At 48.4% G+C, this 20,999-nt stretch overlaps 1 protein-coding gene across 3 annotated transcripts in view; it reads left to right on the forward strand.

The window, feature by feature from the left end:
• Positions 1-20,999, forward strand: part of SYMPK (symplekin scaffold protein) — a 1,116,254-nt gene that overhangs the window by 42,425 nt on the left and 1,052,830 nt on the right. For all 3 annotated transcript variants that reach the window (XM_078660908.1, XM_078660909.1, XM_078660907.1), the window contains one exon: positions 10,185-10,253. In XM_078660908.1, coding sequence (XP_078517034.1) covers positions 10,185-10,253 — 69 coding nt within the window. The remainder of the gene's footprint in view (positions 1-10,184; positions 10,254-20,999) is intronic.

Below are 20,999 nucleotides of genomic sequence, written 5' to 3' on the forward strand. Positions count from 1 at the left end.
TCTGTCCCTCATTGCGTCTCTCCTCCTTTCTATTTTACTTTCATTCTTTCTCTCTCTTTCTCTATCTCTCACTCTTCCTCTCTCTCCCACTCTCTCTCTTTCTCTCTCACTCTCTCTTCCTCGCTCTCTCCCTCCCACCCTCTCTCTTTCTCTCTCTCTCTCTCACTCTCTCTCTTTCTCCCACTCTCTCTCTCCCACTCTCTCTTTCTCTCACTCTCACTCTCTCTTCCTCGCTCTCTCCCTCCCTCTCTCTTTCTCTCTCTCTCCCACTGTCTCATTTTCTCTCCCTTCCAACCTCTCTTTCTTTCTCTCTGACCCACTCTCCCTCTCTTTCTCCCACTCTCTGTCTTTCTCTTTCTCCCACTCTCTCTCTCTTTCTCCCTCCCACTGTCTCTCTTTCTCTCTCTCTCTTTCTCTCACTCTCTCTTTCTCTCACTCTCTCTCTTTCTCCCTCTCTCTTTCTCCCACTCTCTCTTTCTCTCTCTCCCTCTTTCTCTCCCTGTCTCCCAAACTCTCTCTTTCTTTCTCTCCCACTCTCCCACTCTCTTTCTCCCACTCTGTCTTTCTCTCTCTCTCTCTCCCACTCTCTCTCTCCCACTCTCTCTCTTTTTCTCTTTCCCACTCTCCCACTGGCTCTCTCCCACTCTCTCTCTTTCTCCCACTCTCTCTCTCTCCCACTCTCTCTTTCTTTCTTTCCCACTCTCTCTTTCTCTCTCCTCCACTCCCTCTCTCTCTCTCTCTCTCTCCTTGCTGCTTGTTTTCCACAATCAGAGCACTCTCCTCGCTGCTTCCCCTGTATCATCTTAAATTTACACAGATGCCTCCTTTTCTGCATAATTCTATATTGTTATTGAAACTAGTGCGTAATTTATATTTGAAAAAAAAGTAAGTGTCAGGGCCCTTCTTTGGATGCCACTGCAGCCTGCACTGCCAATAAAAGTACCAGTACAACTACAACACATTGCAATGTTACAAGTGTAACAATTCAAACTATTACAGGACTCCCAATACGAATGGCATGGAATAGTCTCAATTGCCATTTTCAATGTATTTTGAATTATTAAATACTGTTGTTGCTCTCATCTTATAATTAAACACAGCGCCACCATGTGTGAACTGTCATTAGCGCCGACACTGAGAATAAAGTGCCCGTACTGAGCCCTGGAAACCACCGGTTCAAATTAATTGCTGCGTTCCCGGTATTCATTCCAAACAATCTCTATTATACATGCACACCACACCAACCACCACCCTTCTTTCCCACATATGAATTATTTATGTACGGCCTCAGAAAGGAATCATTTAAATTTCAAACCTGTAAAGTTCAATTCACAGTTTCTGTATTTTGTGGTCGCCTTTACATAGTGCATTACACAGTGAGTTATAGCCCTCAGTTCACGACAGGCGACACTGTTTCAAGCTGTTTTCAAGCTTTCAAGCCTTATTACAAATCACAAAAAAGATGTTAATATTTCACTTCTGTTCTTGGATTTTCGTCACAATAAAAAACACTGAATATAATCTTCACAAAAGTTATTTACAAAAGTTTAAGCTATTGCCATTACAAATTAAATACAGTATTTAACAATTTAACAAAAAAAATAAAAGCCATTGTTATTTGTAATATTAATACATCTAAGTCACGTAAATAAAAAACATGTTGCATTACAAATGCTATAGGTGTCACATTTGCGAAAGTTATAACTATTGGCATTGTAAATGACAGAGCTATTAATTTAGCTATTTTAACAAATACATAAATATAAAAAAATGTAATTTATAAGACCAATAGCTCAAACTTTCCTAATGCGAGACCTATTGCATTTCCAATGCTTGTTTAATTGGAGGCACCCTTTTAAAAAAAATCTTTTTCTCAGGATAGTTTCCTTGACTTGTTCTGGTGTTGCGTATGCCTTGAATATGTGTGAGTAAGAGACCGACTGAGCAATGGTGTCTAGAAGGTCTCTGAAATCTGAGGTGGGATTAAGGTATGCTGGACATGTGCTGTGTAAGGCTTCCAACGTGTGTTTTAGGAATTTGAAAAGAGCTGTCAATTGGGAATCGGTGAAGCTGTTTTGGTGGTGGTGGTGGAAGCACAAGCATTCCTTTTTGCCCATTTTTAGGCTTTGTTTGGAGATGTCTGGCTACACACATGGAAACACTTGGTGTTATCACTCGCTGTTTATTTGTGTGTGGGGGATAGCAGAAGCAGCGACGGGCGCACACTCTGTTTAAAAGAAACGCTGCATTTGTGTTAAAGGACAGAAGCAACGTCGGGAGCAAAGCCATTTAAAACCAGCGTGGTCGCAGGAGCAGTTAGGCAGTAGCGAGGCTACCTATATATGCACACAAAGCCGAGTGAGGTCGGTGACATCACAGCAGAAATGCAATCACCAATGAAATCTCCTTAAAGTTATAAAGACATGCAGCACCTGGTATTAAAAAAATGTGCTACTTTGAGGGGTTTTCGCTGTTTTTAAAGTAAAAGTAATAGTCTTTCAACATATGTAAGAAGATGTGTTTAGATTTACTTGTGCACAGTGATCATGTTTATCTTTGAGGGCTGCACATATATAGTTAGGAAAGTCATATTAGTGCACTATGCTATATAATACAATGTATTTGGGAGATGAAGCAAGTCCATTAGATTTATCATAATCTAGCACACATTTTGTATTTTACTATAGTGCTTGACATATCCCTTCTTTTTAAAATAACATGTTGTATTTTTTCTATATCTATGATTGAGACACTTTAAATAGGCTCACAAAATGGCGCTTACCAGATTGAAAAAGGATGCTGGGTGTAGCCGAAACTAGTCTCTCCTGGTTGCTGGGTCGAGGGAGGCCCGAAAGAAGCCTTAATTCCATTGGGAGTAGGGGTTGTGCTGATATACATATATTCAGCAACATAGAACAAGACTCTGAAGACATCCCAATGTTGCATAGGATTTTATATCAATCCTAAGCGGAGATCCTGTCTGTTCATATGTGGTATCTCCTGGTGAATCGTAACATGTTTTAAACTTAACATAGGGATCGATGTCAATGTTTCGATCTGTAGTTAGTCTTCATCATGTCCCTTAAAAATCGCTGGAAGATAACTCCACTGACTGAAAAATCGCTGGAAGATCTGCTCCATTTTACTGTCCTTCAGATGTGGTCTCAGTATCTGCTTACTCAGTCTGAGCTTGCCTCAGAGCTGTCCTCCATAACCTGAGTTAGGGCTTGGTAGCAGTTATTGACCTAGATGCCATCTCTGACTGCCTTCCTTCTAAAGCTCTCTCCTACGTAGAATGCAGAAGTATTGTCCTAAATCTGTGTGTGTGAGATGTGTGGAACAGTAAATGAAATAAACTTACTTTTTAGGCTGAATATGCGCGTTCTCCAAAGGCTCTAAAAAAAGAAAAAACAAGCATTTGCAATGCAATCTCGCATTTGTCAGAGTTAGAGCTATTGACGTTGAAAAGGACAGTGTCTTTTATCTGTGTTTTGGTTTGACGTGTATTGGATGTATGAGCAGGGACGTCTTTAGCAGTGCCTAGAGTACTTAGAATTGGGAATTGCCAACGGAACCAGAGAAGCAGCTAGCAGCACTGCCTAGAGGAATAAGAATGAGAAATTACCACTGGGACCAGAGAAGCAGCTAGCAGCACTCGCTAGAGGACTACGAATGAGGAATTGCTACTGGGAACAGAGTTGCAGCTGCATCACTGTTCACTGTGTAGAGGACTTGGAATGATGAATTATCTCTGGGAACAGAGAAGCAGCTGCAGGACTGCCTACAGGACTACGAATGAGGATTACCACTGGGATCAGAGAAGCATCTGCAGCACTGTCTAGTGGATGAAGAATGAGGAATTACCTCTGGGACTAGAGAAACAGCTAGCAGCACTGACTAGAGGACTAAGAATGAGGAATTACCACTGGGAACAGAGACACAGCTGCCACATTTGTGGGCAGATAAAGAACAAGATTTACAGCCCTGTTTACAGAAACAAAGCAACTGTGCTCTGAGCAAGTGAAACCCGTATTCATCGCAGCGGGGGCTACTCCTCCTACATCACAGCCAAGACCTGAAACGACCTCCTCCTCCACCTCTAAACAGCACCATCCCTAGCAGACTTAAGAAAGAAGCTCGAAACCTGGATCTTCAATGGAAATATAGCACTCTCAGTGCTCAGATACCCATAGAGGGGACAGAGCTGCGCTCTACAAAAAATGATGTATTGATTGATTTCTGTATCCTGCCAAAAATATATAAGAATGTGACCTCTCCCGCCTGGGAGAACCATAGTGTGTGGCTTTGAACATATTGGAACCTCTATCGCAGTTCTGCCACCATTGCTCAAGACCAGGAGTTCAAATGATGTCTTTACAAATAAGACACAAAAGAGGCTCTTGTGATGTTGAAGGACTTGTCTTTTGACCCTGATATGGGACTTCTGATAACCCTAGATCAAGCTTCTCCTACCAGTGGCTCGTGAGCAACTAGTTGCTCTCCAGCTACCTAAAAGTAGTGCCCTGTGTGCAGGCCAGCCAATTAACTTATAAGCTTTTCCTTAGTTGAATTGATATATGCATATACCAAAACCCACAAGCTGATGTTCGGAGAAAAATGGTTGAATTTCCAAAATATATTTAAAGTTGATACATGAATGCAAAACTTGTGGGTTTTTTGAAGACATATTGCATATACCTTTACCTTGGTGCCAGGGGCATTGCAGCTATGGCTGTAATGTATTATCTAATAAGAGCATTTCACCTTGACAAGCCTTTTTATATTACTTCTGACAGCCATGCCTAATGATTTGAAGTGACAGCTGCTGGTAATCTTGCATATTGTGGCTACTAATGTGATCTTGTTTTATGTGGTCACCTGTTTCCATTATATGCAAGTTTATAAGACCTTACACTGCATTAAATTTGGGACACCCTTATCCTGGCAGCAAAACACACACCAATTGCAATACTGAATCAGTTATATCAGTATGATAATTTGTCCATGCAATTTAAGATCTATAGGTGTAACGAGGAGGAAAACAAAGAGGTGTATCATTTAACACCGTAGTTGTATTATATTTGAGAACACTTACAACAAAGCTTGTTTCTCGCTTAAAACAGATTAGGCAACTCAGGATGAGATAAAGTGGACTTTCATTGGAAAAAGTACCCAATTCAGATAAACATACCCACAAACTTGCTGTCAAATATGAGATTGAATAGGGACAAATTTGATCTATACCTTCAGGAAACATGATTAGGGGCCTTATACACTCCGGTTTTTCCACTAACTTTATATGTATGTTGTGAATGTCTTATCATTGTTATTTATATCCCGGGATTCCCATTTTGTTGTGTATATGAAGAAATTTCAAAGAACCTTATATCCTAACATGACCTGTGCACATCAAAATTTGACTTATACTACCTTTATTAGTCTCCTTTCTGGACAAAACCTAACAGTTTTCATTGTCTTAAATAAATTGATTCTTAGTATTACTCTTGGAAGTCGCACAATAGAATTTAAGAATAATGGCACTCTGTATGCACATGTGGTGTTATCAGCACAGTGACAGGCTCCTCAATCTAGGTAAGTTCTGGGTGTGCACATTGGTTATTTTAGTCTGTTCGCAGGCACTATGACGAAATCCCACCACAGTGTTACAGTAGTTTTGGGCTACCCAATAGGTTCTATCAGGACTGGTAACCTGTTTAGCGTAAAGCACCGTTCCCAAATTAGCCTTGTGTGGTGTTAGCGTAGCATCAATTTAGTTGTCAAAGCGTTGTTTTGATGCGTCTGCGTGACAAGCTCTTCTGTGTCAGTGCAATGACGTAACCTAACCCAGCTGTCCATGTTAGCTCAACACCACAAATTGTCAAATATTGCTCTGAAGAGGCAATGTTCGGCCGGTCAACTCCCAAAAAGCCAGAGGTGCCTACCATAGAGGTAAGCCATGATCATAGAGACTAAGGATTTGCAATAGCCTGCATGGGCCAATCACTTCCACAGAAGGGATCTCCTTTCTAATTACTGCCTACTCCTTAATCCGCCTAAATATCCAACCTGAGACCCAATCGCGCCACGTAACATTTTATATTAGGTGAACTTGTCTAAGAAAACCAATACGGACTGCTTCTGGCACGCAATTTTTAATATTTATGTAAACCATACTGTGTGCTGTGTTATGGTGGCAATTGTGTTTCAGTGATCACATGTGCTATTGCCAACCACCCTTGTCTGATTTTGTTTTATGAAAAACGATGTTGGGGATATTGCCCTAGGCCATGGGTACTGACAAACTTTTTCCCGGCTCCAAAATTTCAGACTGGCTTGTGGCAGAGGTCCGCACAGATGGGCCTGCGTGATGGAGGCTGGGTTGGTGGAAGAGGCGGGGTCAGTGGGGGCGGGGCCACTGGGGTGAAAAACAAAAATCACCCCCTTTTCAAAACATAAATCACCCCCTTTTCAAAACATGACTAAACACTCTATTTGGAAGTGCAATAAATGTATGTACCCCGAATAAATACTTTAATTATTTATTTTTTATTGGGGTCTGTGTTTCGGACCATAGTTTTCTGTCTTTGCCTTGTTTTGGCAAGAACCCAGTTCTCAGCTCTTAGGCACTCCGTTGCACAGACACACCCTTGATTTGTCTCTCGGAAGACACCACTCATAAACCTATGCCTCTTGGAGTCACTCCGAACAACTCTTAATGGCTTTTTTGAGAGTTTACAGTACCGAGCCCCAAGATCATTCAGCAAAACTCAGAAGTCAAATGCAAAGTGCATTGATAGAGGTAGGTTTTCTGTCCTCTGTCCAGCCCACTTGTGCACATCCTACCTCATGAAACTTACCATATGCATGTAATCTCAGGCAATGCAAGCATCAGTGACAGCAGGCTTTCCTATTCCTAATGGACCTAAACAGTACATGCATAAATGGTTCCATGCTGTAATGTGCATGTGTGGGCCCAAACAGTACACGCATTCACGTACTCGGGCTGTAATGCATATTTACAATGGTAGAATAACCGGCATAATTGGCAGGATACCTGCTGCTGTCTCACGCTGCCTTCTCCTAGTGAAAGAACTGACCCAAAAATGCAACAGAGGTATTGTAGTGTCATCTCCAAAATTACTCCTCTCAGGTAGGTGCATGTCATTTTCATAATAATGCATGTATCAGACATAAGCTGGGATTTATACATAACTATCGGGCTGCTTCCGAGGCATACAACTTTGTGTATAAACTGCACCTCCCCCTATTCCACCTGTACTTTCCGTAGCACCACCGTTGTCAACCGTGAGCTTGTAGTACCTCATGTGAAGCCAGGCCAAAAAACAAAAGGCTCGACGTGACAACGTTGTTGGATTCTCGTTTTATTTATTTTGTTTACACCACATGCCGGCTCTGAGACCATGAGGAAGGAAAGGCCAGGCTTGGCTGAAACCTAATCCGGGCCCATTAAACATAAATTTAACTACAGAGACAGCTCTGTTTTAGCGGCCCCAACTGGGACATTAAAGAAGTCACATGGTCTGTGAGCAGCATCTATAGGCAGCACAGAGAATGCTCTCAAAGGCAGGGTGAGCAAGGGGCGTCAGAGGCAGGCAAGGGCAGGTGGCTATGGGTGAGCATGGAAGACACGGATTGTCATCGCATGCCCTTTTCATGCTTTTCCCGGCAAATGCCCCCCAAGAGTCACAACAGGCAGAAATAGTGTTGATTCCATGCCTGCTGTTTTCCATGGGGGACTCATGGAGTGGTCTGGCCGGCTGCAAGTAGCCTGCTGGCCGTACTTTGAGTACCGCCACCTTAGGCAAAATGGCAGTCGTGTATGATGTTGGCTAATGCTATAAGATTTCCATTCCGTCTTCTATCACTGTGTGAAAACGTAGTAAGAAGAAAGTAATATGATCTCTATTTTATCTTTTTACCTGACCATGATATTTGATCTGACTAAGGAGCTTTAGGCAATAGTGGGGAACCAACAGGTAACCCAAAAGAAGGAATCTGACCTGTTGAATGTCTGGGGCCTAAAGGGGGCCACTGCACATGGGCAGAAATAAGTTGATGACCTAACATACTAAGGATCTGCAATATATACAATCCTGGTGTATCCTGGTTTTATCGATGCACCTGGGAATCGCCATTAAAACAGTCTCAATGGATGCATTTTTAGATTATAATTATGGTTATACTGTTGGTAAGGCAATTGCCATGATGAATAAAATAGCACAATCTCATAAGGAGCTTCAGGTAGAGCCCTCCACATTCACCTAACATGGGTGTTGTGGTGAGTAGGTGGGTGAGGGCCTTCTGCCTTTTTAGTACTATTTTAGTACTTATCCCTGTGCCAACCCCATATGTAACACTCTAGATCTGAAGATTTTCAGGACATACTCTTTCTTCATAATAACTCCAGGGATCAGTAACTTTTTTGTGAAATTTGAATCGATTGGTCAGGAAAGTGTCTCTGTCTTTCCACTAACCAAAATAATCCCTCTGGAAATTATTAAAATAACATACAACAAAGTCAGAGTGATCTTTGTAGGTCTGGGGTGGCTTCAATAGTTGTGGTTCACCGATTTCCTCCATATCCGAACATCCACATAAAAGGCTACTGTTCAGGCCATATCTTCTTTGTGGGATCCAGAACAGATCCTGCACCCTACCATATCATCATTAATCTTGGGAAACTGGCAACTGATGACATCCTGTATGGGAATCTAAATCTGTCTCAGGACTTTATGCACAAGTTAAGAGTTCTAATGGCATTCTATCAAAGCATCCAACTGTATTAAATGGTAAAGCGCATTTTCCTCCGATATACATTAATTTGATTCTTTGGAGTATGTATTGTGTTGCTCAATCTGTATAACTGAATTGTAATATTTTATAGGTTCCAACAGCTCTTGTAGAATACATCTATGTACAGTGCTCTTCCATTAGTTCTGGTCCACTATACATCTGCTAATACTTAAATTAATCTGGTGTAGGCAAAAGTACTTCAGTCTTCAAACGTGCCTGGAATAAGCAGCTGAACCTTTTGAATGTAACAAACCTAATTTCAGCAAAGTGCCAGGAAAAAGCTGGTTTCTGATACCTACTGGACTTGGTAAATTTGGGTTGCAGGTCTCCACCATCAAGATGCACCCGACAGCCGTTACAGCACATAGAAAGTGTCTTACTCGAACCATTTTTTTACATTTTCTTTGCACAGTCGCTATCCTAAAGGGCTTTCTAAAGGGAATTGAAAAATTGTTTTCTTCAGTCAGAAAGTACTCTTATTGGTCCACCCTTTGGGTCTATCTCTAAAGCTTCATTATAGTACCAGAAGGTAGCCTTTCCAGTGGTTGTCACTTTTGTCATCGAGTTAGTGATATACAAACATTGTGCTCTCATAAAACTTCACGATTGTTTCTTGGAAACAGGGTGGGAATGAAAATTCACAAAGGCTCCTTTCCACGATAGTGTCGGATTTTTATATAAACCACACAGTTTCCTTACCGACCTTCTTACAAAATCCTTCTTCTCCAGATACAGCTAATGGAACTTTCCATACCCTGGATGACCCAAAAGTGCAAGGTTCTAGCTAGATAAAACCATGACAATCAATGAAGATCATTTGAAAGGAACAATTACTTGCCTATAATCCTTTTTTGGTTTAAGGAAGACCATTCTGGTGTTGATGGCAATGTTGCTCCAGGTCTGAGGTTTGTAGAAGTCGTCCTACCATCTGATCTTTACCTTATTGAATGTCTTCAGCTACAGGTTGGCATTGCCTATTTTACTGGCTTAGCTCTTCCTGGCTGAGGTGGTCATGTATGTTTTTTTCAGTGTGGTCTCTAGGAGTCATTTCTAACTGTATTGTAGGTGAATCAACTAGTCCTGAAGATTACCTGGGATTTGAGAGGAGCCTTTGTAGTGATGGGTAACATGGTGGGTTGAACTTCAGCATAAAAAAATAGTACTGTGTGCAGATTCATTATATGTTCTGCTGTCCTGGACTTCGCCTCTAGAAGGTTTACTTTAATAGTATATAATGTTTACAAGTAAGTTATGGTACCTTCTGTTGCAGCGGCTTCTGTGAGGAACGCTCCCAGGATTAATTTTCGTTCAACTTCACTCCCAACATGTTGGATTTAATAGTAAGAGTATTTTTCTTCTGATTTGTGCAGGTTGTTGAGTTGTTGAACCAAGCAGCTTTGGCTACTAGCAACGATGGCAAAATCAACATCCTCAAGCAGGTAAGCACGTTTATCTCTGAAAAGTAGTAGTTTGAAGCGGTCTTGGCGTACTTCCTACTTGCTTCTCAGTGTCCCCAAAATCCCTGTGTAGTCCAGACATCTTAATGTATGCTGTAGCATGGTTGAATTTAGAAGGCTGTATCAGAATCGCATGCAAGCCTAACACTGAATTCATGAGATGGTGACCGGATGTGAACCCTGTGCGTTGATGTCCACCACGGGCATTCTTTTATTCTGTGGTTGTTATATTTATTCGCTCCTGCTATGCCAGAAAGGGAGAAATGATTTTGTTACGTTTTTCTCATTTGTTACTCTGTGTGTGGAGAAAATGACATACATAGTAAGATTGCTGGCCTTGTGCCATTAATATATTCCGAAGAGCTGCACTAGCCTAGGGCAGTGGTTTTTAACCTGTGCTCTTGGAACCCCTGGGTGTCTGCACCGCCTACTCATGGGGCCTGCAATTATTTGAAAAAGGAAATATTAACAGATTATTAAAGTGCATAAATATATATATAAAATTGAACATTTTACAGTGTTCTGTAAATGTGAATTTTTTTTAAATTGGAGGCAACAAATTAAGTTTGTATCCTCCGATTGATTCACAGGAGCAGTGCATGTGCATCATACAGAATGTAGTATGGACGATGATTGACCTCAATTGAATTTGGAAAGGCTCCAACCTTCTCTTTAAAATATAAATTTAGATATTTTTTTATATTTGATCGTAAATTAAATGAAATATTGAATCGTGTATTTGTTTGGTGAATGTTTGTTTCTGTATTTTTGGGTGTAATGTCTTTCAGCTTAAATCATTGGAAATGCATGGGCCGAGGACCCCTGCTTCCAGTAGTGACTCATTGGGGGGTCTCTGGATTCCAGTAATAATTAAGTTGGAGTCCACAGAAGTTGAAAGGTTAAGAAACGCTGGTCTAAGGAATAGTTTTACTTGTGCACAGCAGAAGTCTCTAATTTGTTAAACCTGTACAGTTTGCGTATCTCCATTCAGTAGCTTTATTGTTACAAGCCGAAAATGCAAGAGTAGGATTGCTCTCCTGTACAATCTCTGCTTCAAACCTGAGGAATAGATCAGTTACAATAGGCTGAAGCATGTAAGATCTTTGTTTCAAACGATGCAAATGGAACCCTGTCCCCACAGATGGTTCCTCTTGACTTGCACCCATTTGAACTCGGTGCACTTATGAAACCTAAAGATATCCATGAATAGGAGGCTAAGCTCAAGGTGGCCACCTACAAAGTTAGATTCTGGTCTCCTCCAGGGAAAGGCCCTGCTGCACTCTTTCCTTGAAATGGCTCTCTGAGAAACCATACAAAGGAGCACAGAATCTCCGTCCCTCCATGAGAGGAACAGAAATTCTTTAAGAAGCGTACATCATAGGAGCTTGCTTTACAAGTATTCTTTGTAAAGTTAACAACTGTTGTTCCTATGCATCCGAAGTGAAAGCCTTCAAGGAGGTCATGTTGTTAATTTTTCTCAACACCCTCTTTGAAATGGGAGCCCTGGCTTTCTCAATTGTAGTTTCTATCCCAGAGGCCACCGCTTTGTCAGACCCAGACCTGTCTGTGACTCAGCCTTCAAAGCTGGCTCCCATGTTGCTTCCAAAGCCAAAGTTTCCATGAAGTATGACGCCACCTGGTGTGCATTTGTCTGGGCTTTGTGGTCTTGTGTATATCTAATTAAGAATGGCAAACTCTGGATAAAACGTAGTGTGTGCCTACTCGATCAGTCGTGCCTTTTAAGAGTAGACTGTGAGAACATTGAGTGTATCCTCCATAACTGTACTGACACTTCAATGACCATAGAAAGTTGTGTTGTAGACCATGAACTTTATGAAGTTTCTTCTTCTACAATCAATCAACAGCTTGATAAAGTCCACCAGTTCTGGCACTGCTTAAGGTGAGCACCAACCTAAAACTAAACAAATTTGATGCTTATCGCTTCTGAGCAAGGGATGGCACCCAGACCGTAAGCCCCCTTTTCAAGACACATGCAGGGTCCGTCCTGGCTGGCCGTTCTGCTATTCAGGGTTTTGGGCAAGATACTACACTACAAAACTCCATCACAGAGCTTGACCTCCTGGCTTCCGAATACCTGTAGCACAGGAAGTGAATTGATTTTGCCTATTGCATAGCCATCCCTTGAAATGTAAATCACCCTGTCGGATCCATTTTACACCTTCAAGTTTAAATGTTTTTGCATTTGTCGTCTGGAGAAACTGCTCGGACAACATGTACAAAGAGGCAATATTATGTGTATACTAGGGCCTACAACTTATCTGCCGAAAAGACAACTGGTTGCTTATAGTGAGATGCTATTACTGCTAATTTCAAATGCTCCTAACATCCGGTTTTAATATCCAGAAGATTAAAGATTTTCGGTACAGCTGTAATGTTTACTTGTCTATTTTCCCAATTGCCCTCCGTCTTTATACTTGACCCTCGGTGTGAGCTAAATTATTACATATAGGTAAATATTCATATACTTCTTGCCTTCATTAGGTCGAGTAATTCATTACTCGAAACCTATTGTGTTAGAACAAACTCTCAGAACAAGCCGGATTTCCTACAGTGCATGTTGTGCAGTGGAGCATGGAGCTCCCCCAGGCGCGCGCTTGGCCTAGCACACCACCATCAAAGGCTTCTGCTCCCCCTCACTCACACCCCATCCCCATATGCTCCTTTCCTCCCTCCCACTCGCTGGCTCCCACCCCCCCCCGGCTCTTGAAGCGCGACGCTTCACCAGCGCTTCCCTCCCACTCGCTCACTCCCCTTCTCCCCCGCCCCCACCCGACTTTTTTTTTTTGTGATCGCGATCACTGAAATCCAAAACTTTTATCTGACCAAATGAGCCGCCACATTTCTTTCCATCATCCTTTTGCCGTGTTTACTGCTTCCATAGATAATAACCGTAGTAGCTCCGACTGCTGTTGACGCATGGGAAACACTTATACTAATAACCTACGAACCCGAGCTGCCACTGCCACTTGACCTTAGTATTTAAGACTGACAAAGGCCCACAGATGGCTATAGCGTGTCACTGCCTTCTGGGAAATAAAGTTCAACCGCCGTTGAATCATAAGGCTGAACACTCAATATAAAACTAACAGTCCCAGAAGGAACAGCGATAACAGCAACCGAAAGTTGTTTTCAGCCATTGGTGGTGACGTCATGCGCAATGCACTGTGGGAAACATGGTTTTTATCTCTATTGCCACTGTCTGTTGAAACTCAAAAGGACTTCATCACCCAGCTCCCTTCCCGCTACTGAATCGGCGCCAGTGCCCTGGCTGCATGCGTCGTTTACTTCACATTTTGTGCGCAACAGTCTCGTTGGTCGTAGGTAAGTGGATGTCTGAACTCCTGGGGGGCTCGCACTTCACGGAGCACGCGGCTTACTCTCAGTTCCCATGGTATTCACTTCTCACTCCCTAGCCGTATGTGTCCTTTCCACTCTCACTATATGGCCTTCTTGAAGCCTCGCTTCGCGTACCTCTCACTGTCAGTCTCTCTCTCCACTTTGTCCCGCTTTCTCCAGTGTCCTCCTCATAAGTCTCTCACTCGTCCTCCCCCCTTCAGCCCAGCATCCATTCTCTGTCTCTTCCTTTTGTGTTCACCCCTCCTCACCCCCATCTCCACTCTGTCTGTCTGCTTCTCGCTCGCCGATTCTCTTCCTTTCACGCTCTCTCTCTCATCCTCCCCTTCCTCCCGGTCTCTTCACTTCCCTCCCCTCCTCACCGACATCCACCCACCCATCCATCCCCGCCAGCTCTTTCTTCCTCCACGAACAGTACAAATATGCCAGCGAAAAATACCGGTATAGAAAAAAAGATGGAAATTCTCAATATAACTATAAATTGGGAAGGAAATTAAAATTACATTACGTTATTCTTTAGAAATATTGCCGGGGCCACAGCTCCCACCAGGGCGCATAGTCTTTCTCTCTCCTCTCGCTTTCTTTCTCTGTCTCTCATGCTCTTTCTCTCTCTCCCCCTCTCTCGCCCACTCTTTCCCTTTCTATCTCTCTTACTCTACCTCCCTCTCTCTCTTTATCTCTCCTCACACTTTCTCTCCTGCTCTCTTTCTCTCTGGCTCTCTCTCCCCCTCTCTGGCTCTCTCTCCCCCTCTCTGGCTCTCTCTCCCCCTCTCTTGCTCTCTCTACTCCCCTCTCTCGCTCTCCCTCCCCACTCTCTCTTTCTCACTCTTTCCCTTTCTATCCCTCCCTCTCTCTCTTTATCTCTCCTCCCTCTCTTTCTGTCTTTCTCCTCTTTCTCTCCCGCTCTCTTTCCCGCTCCTTCTCTTTCCCTCCCTTCCTACCTCCCCTCTCTCTCCCCCCCTTTCTCTCTCTCCTCCCTCTCTCACTCTCTCCTTTCTCTCTCATCTGTGGATCGTCCTCCCCCACACACAACCCCCCACACACATCCCACACACATCCCACACACATCCCCACACACATCCCACACACATCCCCACACACATCCCCACACACATCCCCACACACATCCCCACACACATCCCCACACACATCCCCACACACAACCCCCCACACACAACCCCCCACACACAACCCCCCCACACACAACCCCCCACACACAACCCCCCCACACACAACCCGCCGCACACAACCCGCCGCACACAACCCGCTGCACACAACCCCCGCACACAACCCCCGCACAACCCCCCCCTCACAACCCCCCTCACAACCCCCGCGCACAACCCCGGCGCACAACCCCCGCGCACAACCCCGGCGCACAACCCCGGCGCACAACCCCGGCGCACAACCCCCGCGCACAACCCCCCGCGCACAACCCCCCGCACACAACCCCCGCACACAACCCCCGCACACAACCCCCCGCACACAACCCCCCGCACACAACCCCCCGCACACACACACACCCAACCCCACACACCCAACCCCACACACCCACCCAACACACACCCAACCCCACACACACCCAACCCCACACACACCCAACCCCACACACACCCAACCCCACACACACACACCCCACACACACACACCCCACACACACACACCCCACACACACACACCCCACACACACACACCCCACACACACACACACCCCACACACACACACACCCCACACACACACCCAACCCACACACACACCCAACCCCACACACACACCCAACCCCACACACACACCCAACCCCACACACACCCAACCCCACACACACACCCAACTCGCTCTGTCGCCCCCTCGCTCTGTCGCCCCCTCGCTCTGTCGCCCCCTCGCTCTGTCGCCCCCTCGCTCTGTCGCCCCCTCGCTCTGTCGCCCCCTCGCTCTGTCGCCCCCTCGCTCTGTCGCCCCCTCGCTCTGTCGCCCCCTCGCTCTGTCGCCCCCTCGCTCTGTCGCCCCCTCGCTCTGTCGCCCCCTCTGGACAGGCCCCACGAAGGGCTCGCTCCCTCCCCGCATGACAGGGCCCAGACATCGGCTCTCCGGGGGCTACCCGCAGAAGCAACCCGCAACCCGTCCCCCTCCGGGACGCCTGCCCCCGGACATCTCTGTGCCACGGGCCCAGGCCCCCGTCAACCCCATTGCTAGGCCCAGCCGCAATCTTGGACACTGCACCACGCGGCCGCGTGGCCTCGGCTCGACCCCAACCCTGGGCCTGGCCGGGCCCCGACATCCCGGCACCACCATCCACCCAGGAGGTGAACGGACCACTTGGCAGGTTAATGGGAGAAAGAAGTGTCGATGGCTCTCCCCCCGCCAGGGGCCGATCGCCCCCAGCCTCCCCGGGTGCTGGCTCCACCCCCCTGCTGGGTGTCTGGACTCCCTCATCCCGGACCTCCCGACCTCCCAGTGCGAGGGTCCGGACATCAAAGGGCGCCAGACCTATAACTGAGGCAGCCCCAGAGCAGGAAGGCAGTTGTATCCTGGAGTCGAGAGACACCGAGAAGAACTCATCCTTGACGGACTGCTGGCGCTGCCGCAGCCCTGCCTTGTGAACTATTGTCCTGCATGCTGGCGCTGCCGCGGCCTTCTGCAACCTTCATCCTCGTGGGACCTGCTGGCGCTGCCGCGGCCCGTTGCCACCTACGACCTCTTCGGGACCTGCTGGCGCTGCCGCGGTCTGACCCGTCCGAACGCCGAGCTCGAGGATTGTGAGCTACCACCGTTTCACCTCAGTACCTGTAGGTACCAAGACTGTCCCGCTACCCCCTTTCCCTAATAGAGACTAGAATTGAGAGGATCATCGTGTCCTAATCTCCTTGTATCGTACCACCTTACTCAAAGAATTGCCTATAAAAGGTGTTAAGCTGATCTTCGTGTGGCGTCCATCTGTGGGGGGGAAGTTACTCGTCTGTACGATCGCTGGAGACGGCCCTCACCGGAGGCCTCTCCCCTTGTGTTCGGCCGACCCTCCGGGTCCCCGTCTAACATTGGTGGGCAGCGGCGCGATCCGAACCAACGCGTAACCGTACAGAGAGTAACTCACCCTACGACTAATCCACAATGACGACCAGAGAGAGCGGATCTGCAGAGAAATTCCAGATGGAAAAACTGGAAGAGTACAACCACCGAGAGCTAAAACAATTTTGCATAGAACTAGGCATTGCTACCACCGGTCTGAGCACGAAAGAGGACTTCAAACACGCCCTAGAATCCTGGGCAGAGACGAATACCGCCGAAGCCCCGGAACCAAACACCACTCTGACAGAAGAAAGGAGAACGGATCTCTCCCGGGAAGAGATCCGAGAACGAGAGAAAAATAGACTTCACGAGTTAGAGCTGGCACGGCTCAAATTAGACGGAGAATTGAAACTGGCAGAACAAAAAATGAACTTAGAACACTTACGGCTCCAAGAAGAGCGAGAGGAGAAGCAGAGACAGAGAGAACTCGAAGAAAAAAGACTGGCATACGAACACGAGTGCAAGCTAGCGGAGATAGAGATGCGCAAACAGAACAAAGACCTAGGGGTGCCCGAACAACCGCGCCCCCCAGGTACTACCGAACAGAAGGTCCACATCCCCAAAGATGTGGTCCGGGAATATTTTCGGAACGACGACATACAGCAGTGGTTCAAGGCCTACGAGATCGCCATGACTGCCCACCGGATCGCTCGAAGTGACTGGGGAGCCGGTCTATGGGGGAGATTCGTCAATGAAGGCCGTGATGCCCTGCTGCAGCTTCCGGACCATCAAATGACGTCCTATGACCACATGAAGGCCGCCCTCCTCAGTCGATATGGGCTGACGTCCGAGATGTACCGCCAGAGGTTCCGCAACTGCACCCGCATCCCGGGTACAACCTGGATAGAATATGTGAACTATTTCAGCCGAGCCTTCGAGGGATGGATCAAGGGTAGCAACGTAACAACCTACGAACAGCTCTTCAACCTCATTGTGTGGGAGCACCTCTCCAACAACTGCTTCGTCGAGCTCCGGCAGCACCTCCTCGACAGTAAATTGACTGACCCCCGGCAGCTCGCCGCCGAGGCTGACCGATGGGAGAGCACCCGAGTGGCCCGAAGTGGGCCCAACGAGCAGAACAGAACCAACCAAGGTCATCATCGTCCCCGAGGAGGAGGAGGAGGAGGCCCGGGCCGGGGGAGAGACGCCGTCCCAGCCGCTCCCGCAAACTACACCCCGCCCCCGGCCGGCCGGGGCAACCCCCCGATGCGCCCGGGGTTCCGAGCCAACGTTACGTGTCATCGATGCCAGCGAGTCGGCCACTATGCCAGTGACCCGACCTGCCCAAAGAACCAGACCCCCGGGCCCCGCCAGGTGGCTGCCGCCGCCCTAGGAGAAGAGCAAGTCTCCGAAGGACCTGAAGAGTACGAGCAGGAGCAGCCCGAGTGGGAACCTGCCGCCATGACCCTGGCCTGCCTAGGGGGGAGAGACCTGATCCCGCGGGCTCCCCTACCAGCCAACACCAGGAAGTACAGCCAGTGGGTGAACATAAATGGGCGTAAGGCCGAAGCCCTGCGTGACACAGGGGCCAGTGTGACGGCCGTCCGTTGTCACCTGGTGACCCCAGAACAAATCCTGCCAAATGTTCTTTGCCCCGTCCGATCGGCCGACAATTCGGAGAGCCTGTGTCGGATGGCCTGCGTCCCCTTCGAATGGGGAGGAGTGTCCGGGATGCTAAAAGTGACTGTCCGCGACGATGCCCCCGTGGACTGCCTCCTGGGGAACGATCTCGAGAGTTCCCCGTGGGCAGCCGTTGAAAGAAGAGAGCACCTGGGGATGTTAGGCCTCCCGGGCTGGGCGTGCGTAACAACCCGGTCCATGGCCGCCGACACCATCCCTAGATCTGAAGAACCCGCATGGCCAGCACCTCCTCCCCCGATCGCTCCGGAGGGAGACTCCATCCCTACCGACAACCCGGAACAATCCCAAGAAGAGCCCGCTCAGCCCCAAGACCTTCCGGACCTGGCTCAGTGGCGTCAGGAAGGGGGGCCCACCCAAGAACAATTCCGGCAAGAGCAAAATACATGTCCCTCCCTCGAGGGACTGCGACAGCAAGCGCTCGCCCAGAGCGCAGGAGACACCGCAGGGGCCCACTGGATCTATTGGGACAATGACCTACTGTACAGCGAACAAAGAGTAGCGGAGCTGGGGACCAGTCGAGTGCTGGTGGTGCCCCTCCGCTTCAGAGACTTCCTTTTGAACCTGGCCCATGATGTCCCCCTGGCTGGACACTTGGGGCAAGACAAAACATACAACCGCCTGGTGACTCACTTTTACTGGCCGAGAATGAGAAATGACGTCTCCAACCACTGCCGGTCCTGCCCGACCTGCCAGGCCAGCGGGAAGAGCGGCCGCAAACTCAAGGCACCCCTGCAACCATTCCCCGTTGTGACCACCCCGTTCGAAAGGGTGAGAATAGACATTGTGGGGCCCCTGGACCCCCGAACAGCACAAGGGCATCGCTTCATCCTGGTCCTGGTGGACCACGCCACCCGCTATCCTGAGGCGGTTCCCCTTCGAACTGTAACAGCCCCCGTGGTAGGGCGAGCCTTAATGGGGATCTTCTCTCGAGTGGGCTTCCCCAGGGAGGTAGTCAGTGACAGGGGCACGAACTTTATTTCAAAATATATGAAATCCCTATGGCAACAGTGCGGAGTCACCTACCGATTCACAACCCCCTATCACCCGCAAGGAAACGGACTGGTCGAGCGATTCAACCGCACTCTCAAGGGGATGATCATGGGGCTGGAAGAACCCCTACGCCGCCAGTGGGACGTGCTACTACCGTGCCTCCTCTTCGCCTACCGAGAAGTCCCCCAGAAGTCCCTCGGCTTCAGCCCCTTCGAACTCCTGTACGGACACCCTGTTCGCGGGCCTCTCAGCCTAGTTAAGGAGGAGTGGGAAATGGCCCCCCTGAACACCCCTCCAGACGTCTACAAGTACCTCCTGACCCTCCGCAATCAGACCCGGCGATTCAGAGAGCTCGCCAAAGCCAATCTTGAGGCCAGTCAGGAGGACATGAAGAAGTGGTACGATCAACATGCCTCCTCCATCGAATTCGAGCCTGGCCAGCAGGTGTGGGTGATGTCCCCCATCGAACCCTGTGCCTTACAGGACAGGTGGACGGGGCCCTTCAAGGTGATCGAGCGTAAGAGCCCCGTCACCTACCTCATCGACATGGAATCCCCCCGGAACCCCCTCCGGGTCCTCCACGCCAACAGACTCAAACCCCACTTCGTGCGCTCGGAGCTCAGCCTGCTGATGGCCACAGACAGTGGAGCTGAAGAGGACTCCGAGCCCCTCCCTGACCTGCTGGGGACCGGGGAAAAAGATGGTTCAGTGGACGGGGTCCAACTCTCCGAGGCCCTGACCCCGGAGCAGCGCCAAGACTGTCGGGCCCTCCTGCTGCAATTTGCACGCCTATTCTCCCTCACACCCGGGGTCAACCCCTGGTGCCTGCACGACGTGGACACTGGCGACAGTCCTCCTATCCGACACCGGCCGTACCGAGTACCAGATCGGGTACGCACCTGCATCCAAGAAGAAGTCTCCAAGATGCTCGCCCTCGGAGTCATCGAACCCTCGGACAGCCCCTGGGCCAGCCCGGTTGTACTGGTCCCCAAAGCTGCGGCCCCGGGCACCACACCCGAGCTCCGGTTCTGCGTCGACTATCGGGGTCTGAATGCTGTCACCCGAACCGACGCTCACCCCATCCCCCGAGCCGACGAACTAGTTGACCGCATGGGGGCGGCCCGCTACCTCAGCATCTTCGACCTGACGGCGGGCTACTGGCAGATCGGCCTCACCCCCAGGGCACAAGAACGATCCGCTTTCTCCACCCCGGATGGACACTACCATTTCAGAGTGATGCCCTTCGGCATGAAAAACGCTCCAGCCACGTTTCAACGACTTGTGAACCAGGTATTGGCGGGCCTCGAAGAGTTCAGCGCCGCATACCTGGACGACATCGCGGTGTATAGCCGCCACTGGTCTGACCACCTCCGCCACCTCCGAGGGGTCCTGCAGGCCCTCCAACAGGCCGGCCTCACAATCAAGGCCAGCAAGTACCAAATAGGCCAGGGGTCCGTGACCTACCTCGGACACCAAGTGGGGAGCGGTCTGGTGGCCCCCCTCCAGCTCAAGATCGCTGCCATCCAGTCCTGGCGGCCCCCCGTAACTCAAACCGAGATCCGAGCCTTCCTGGGGCTCACCGGATACTATCGGCGGTTCGTGAAGGACTATGGCAGCATTGTTCGGCCCCTCACGGAACTCACATCCAAGACCAACCC

Source organism: Lissotriton helveticus, chromosome 9, assembly GCF_964261635.1.
Source record: "Lissotriton helveticus chromosome 9, aLisHel1.1, whole genome shotgun sequence".
NCBI lineage: Eukaryota > Metazoa > Chordata > Amphibia > Caudata > Salamandridae > Lissotriton > Lissotriton helveticus.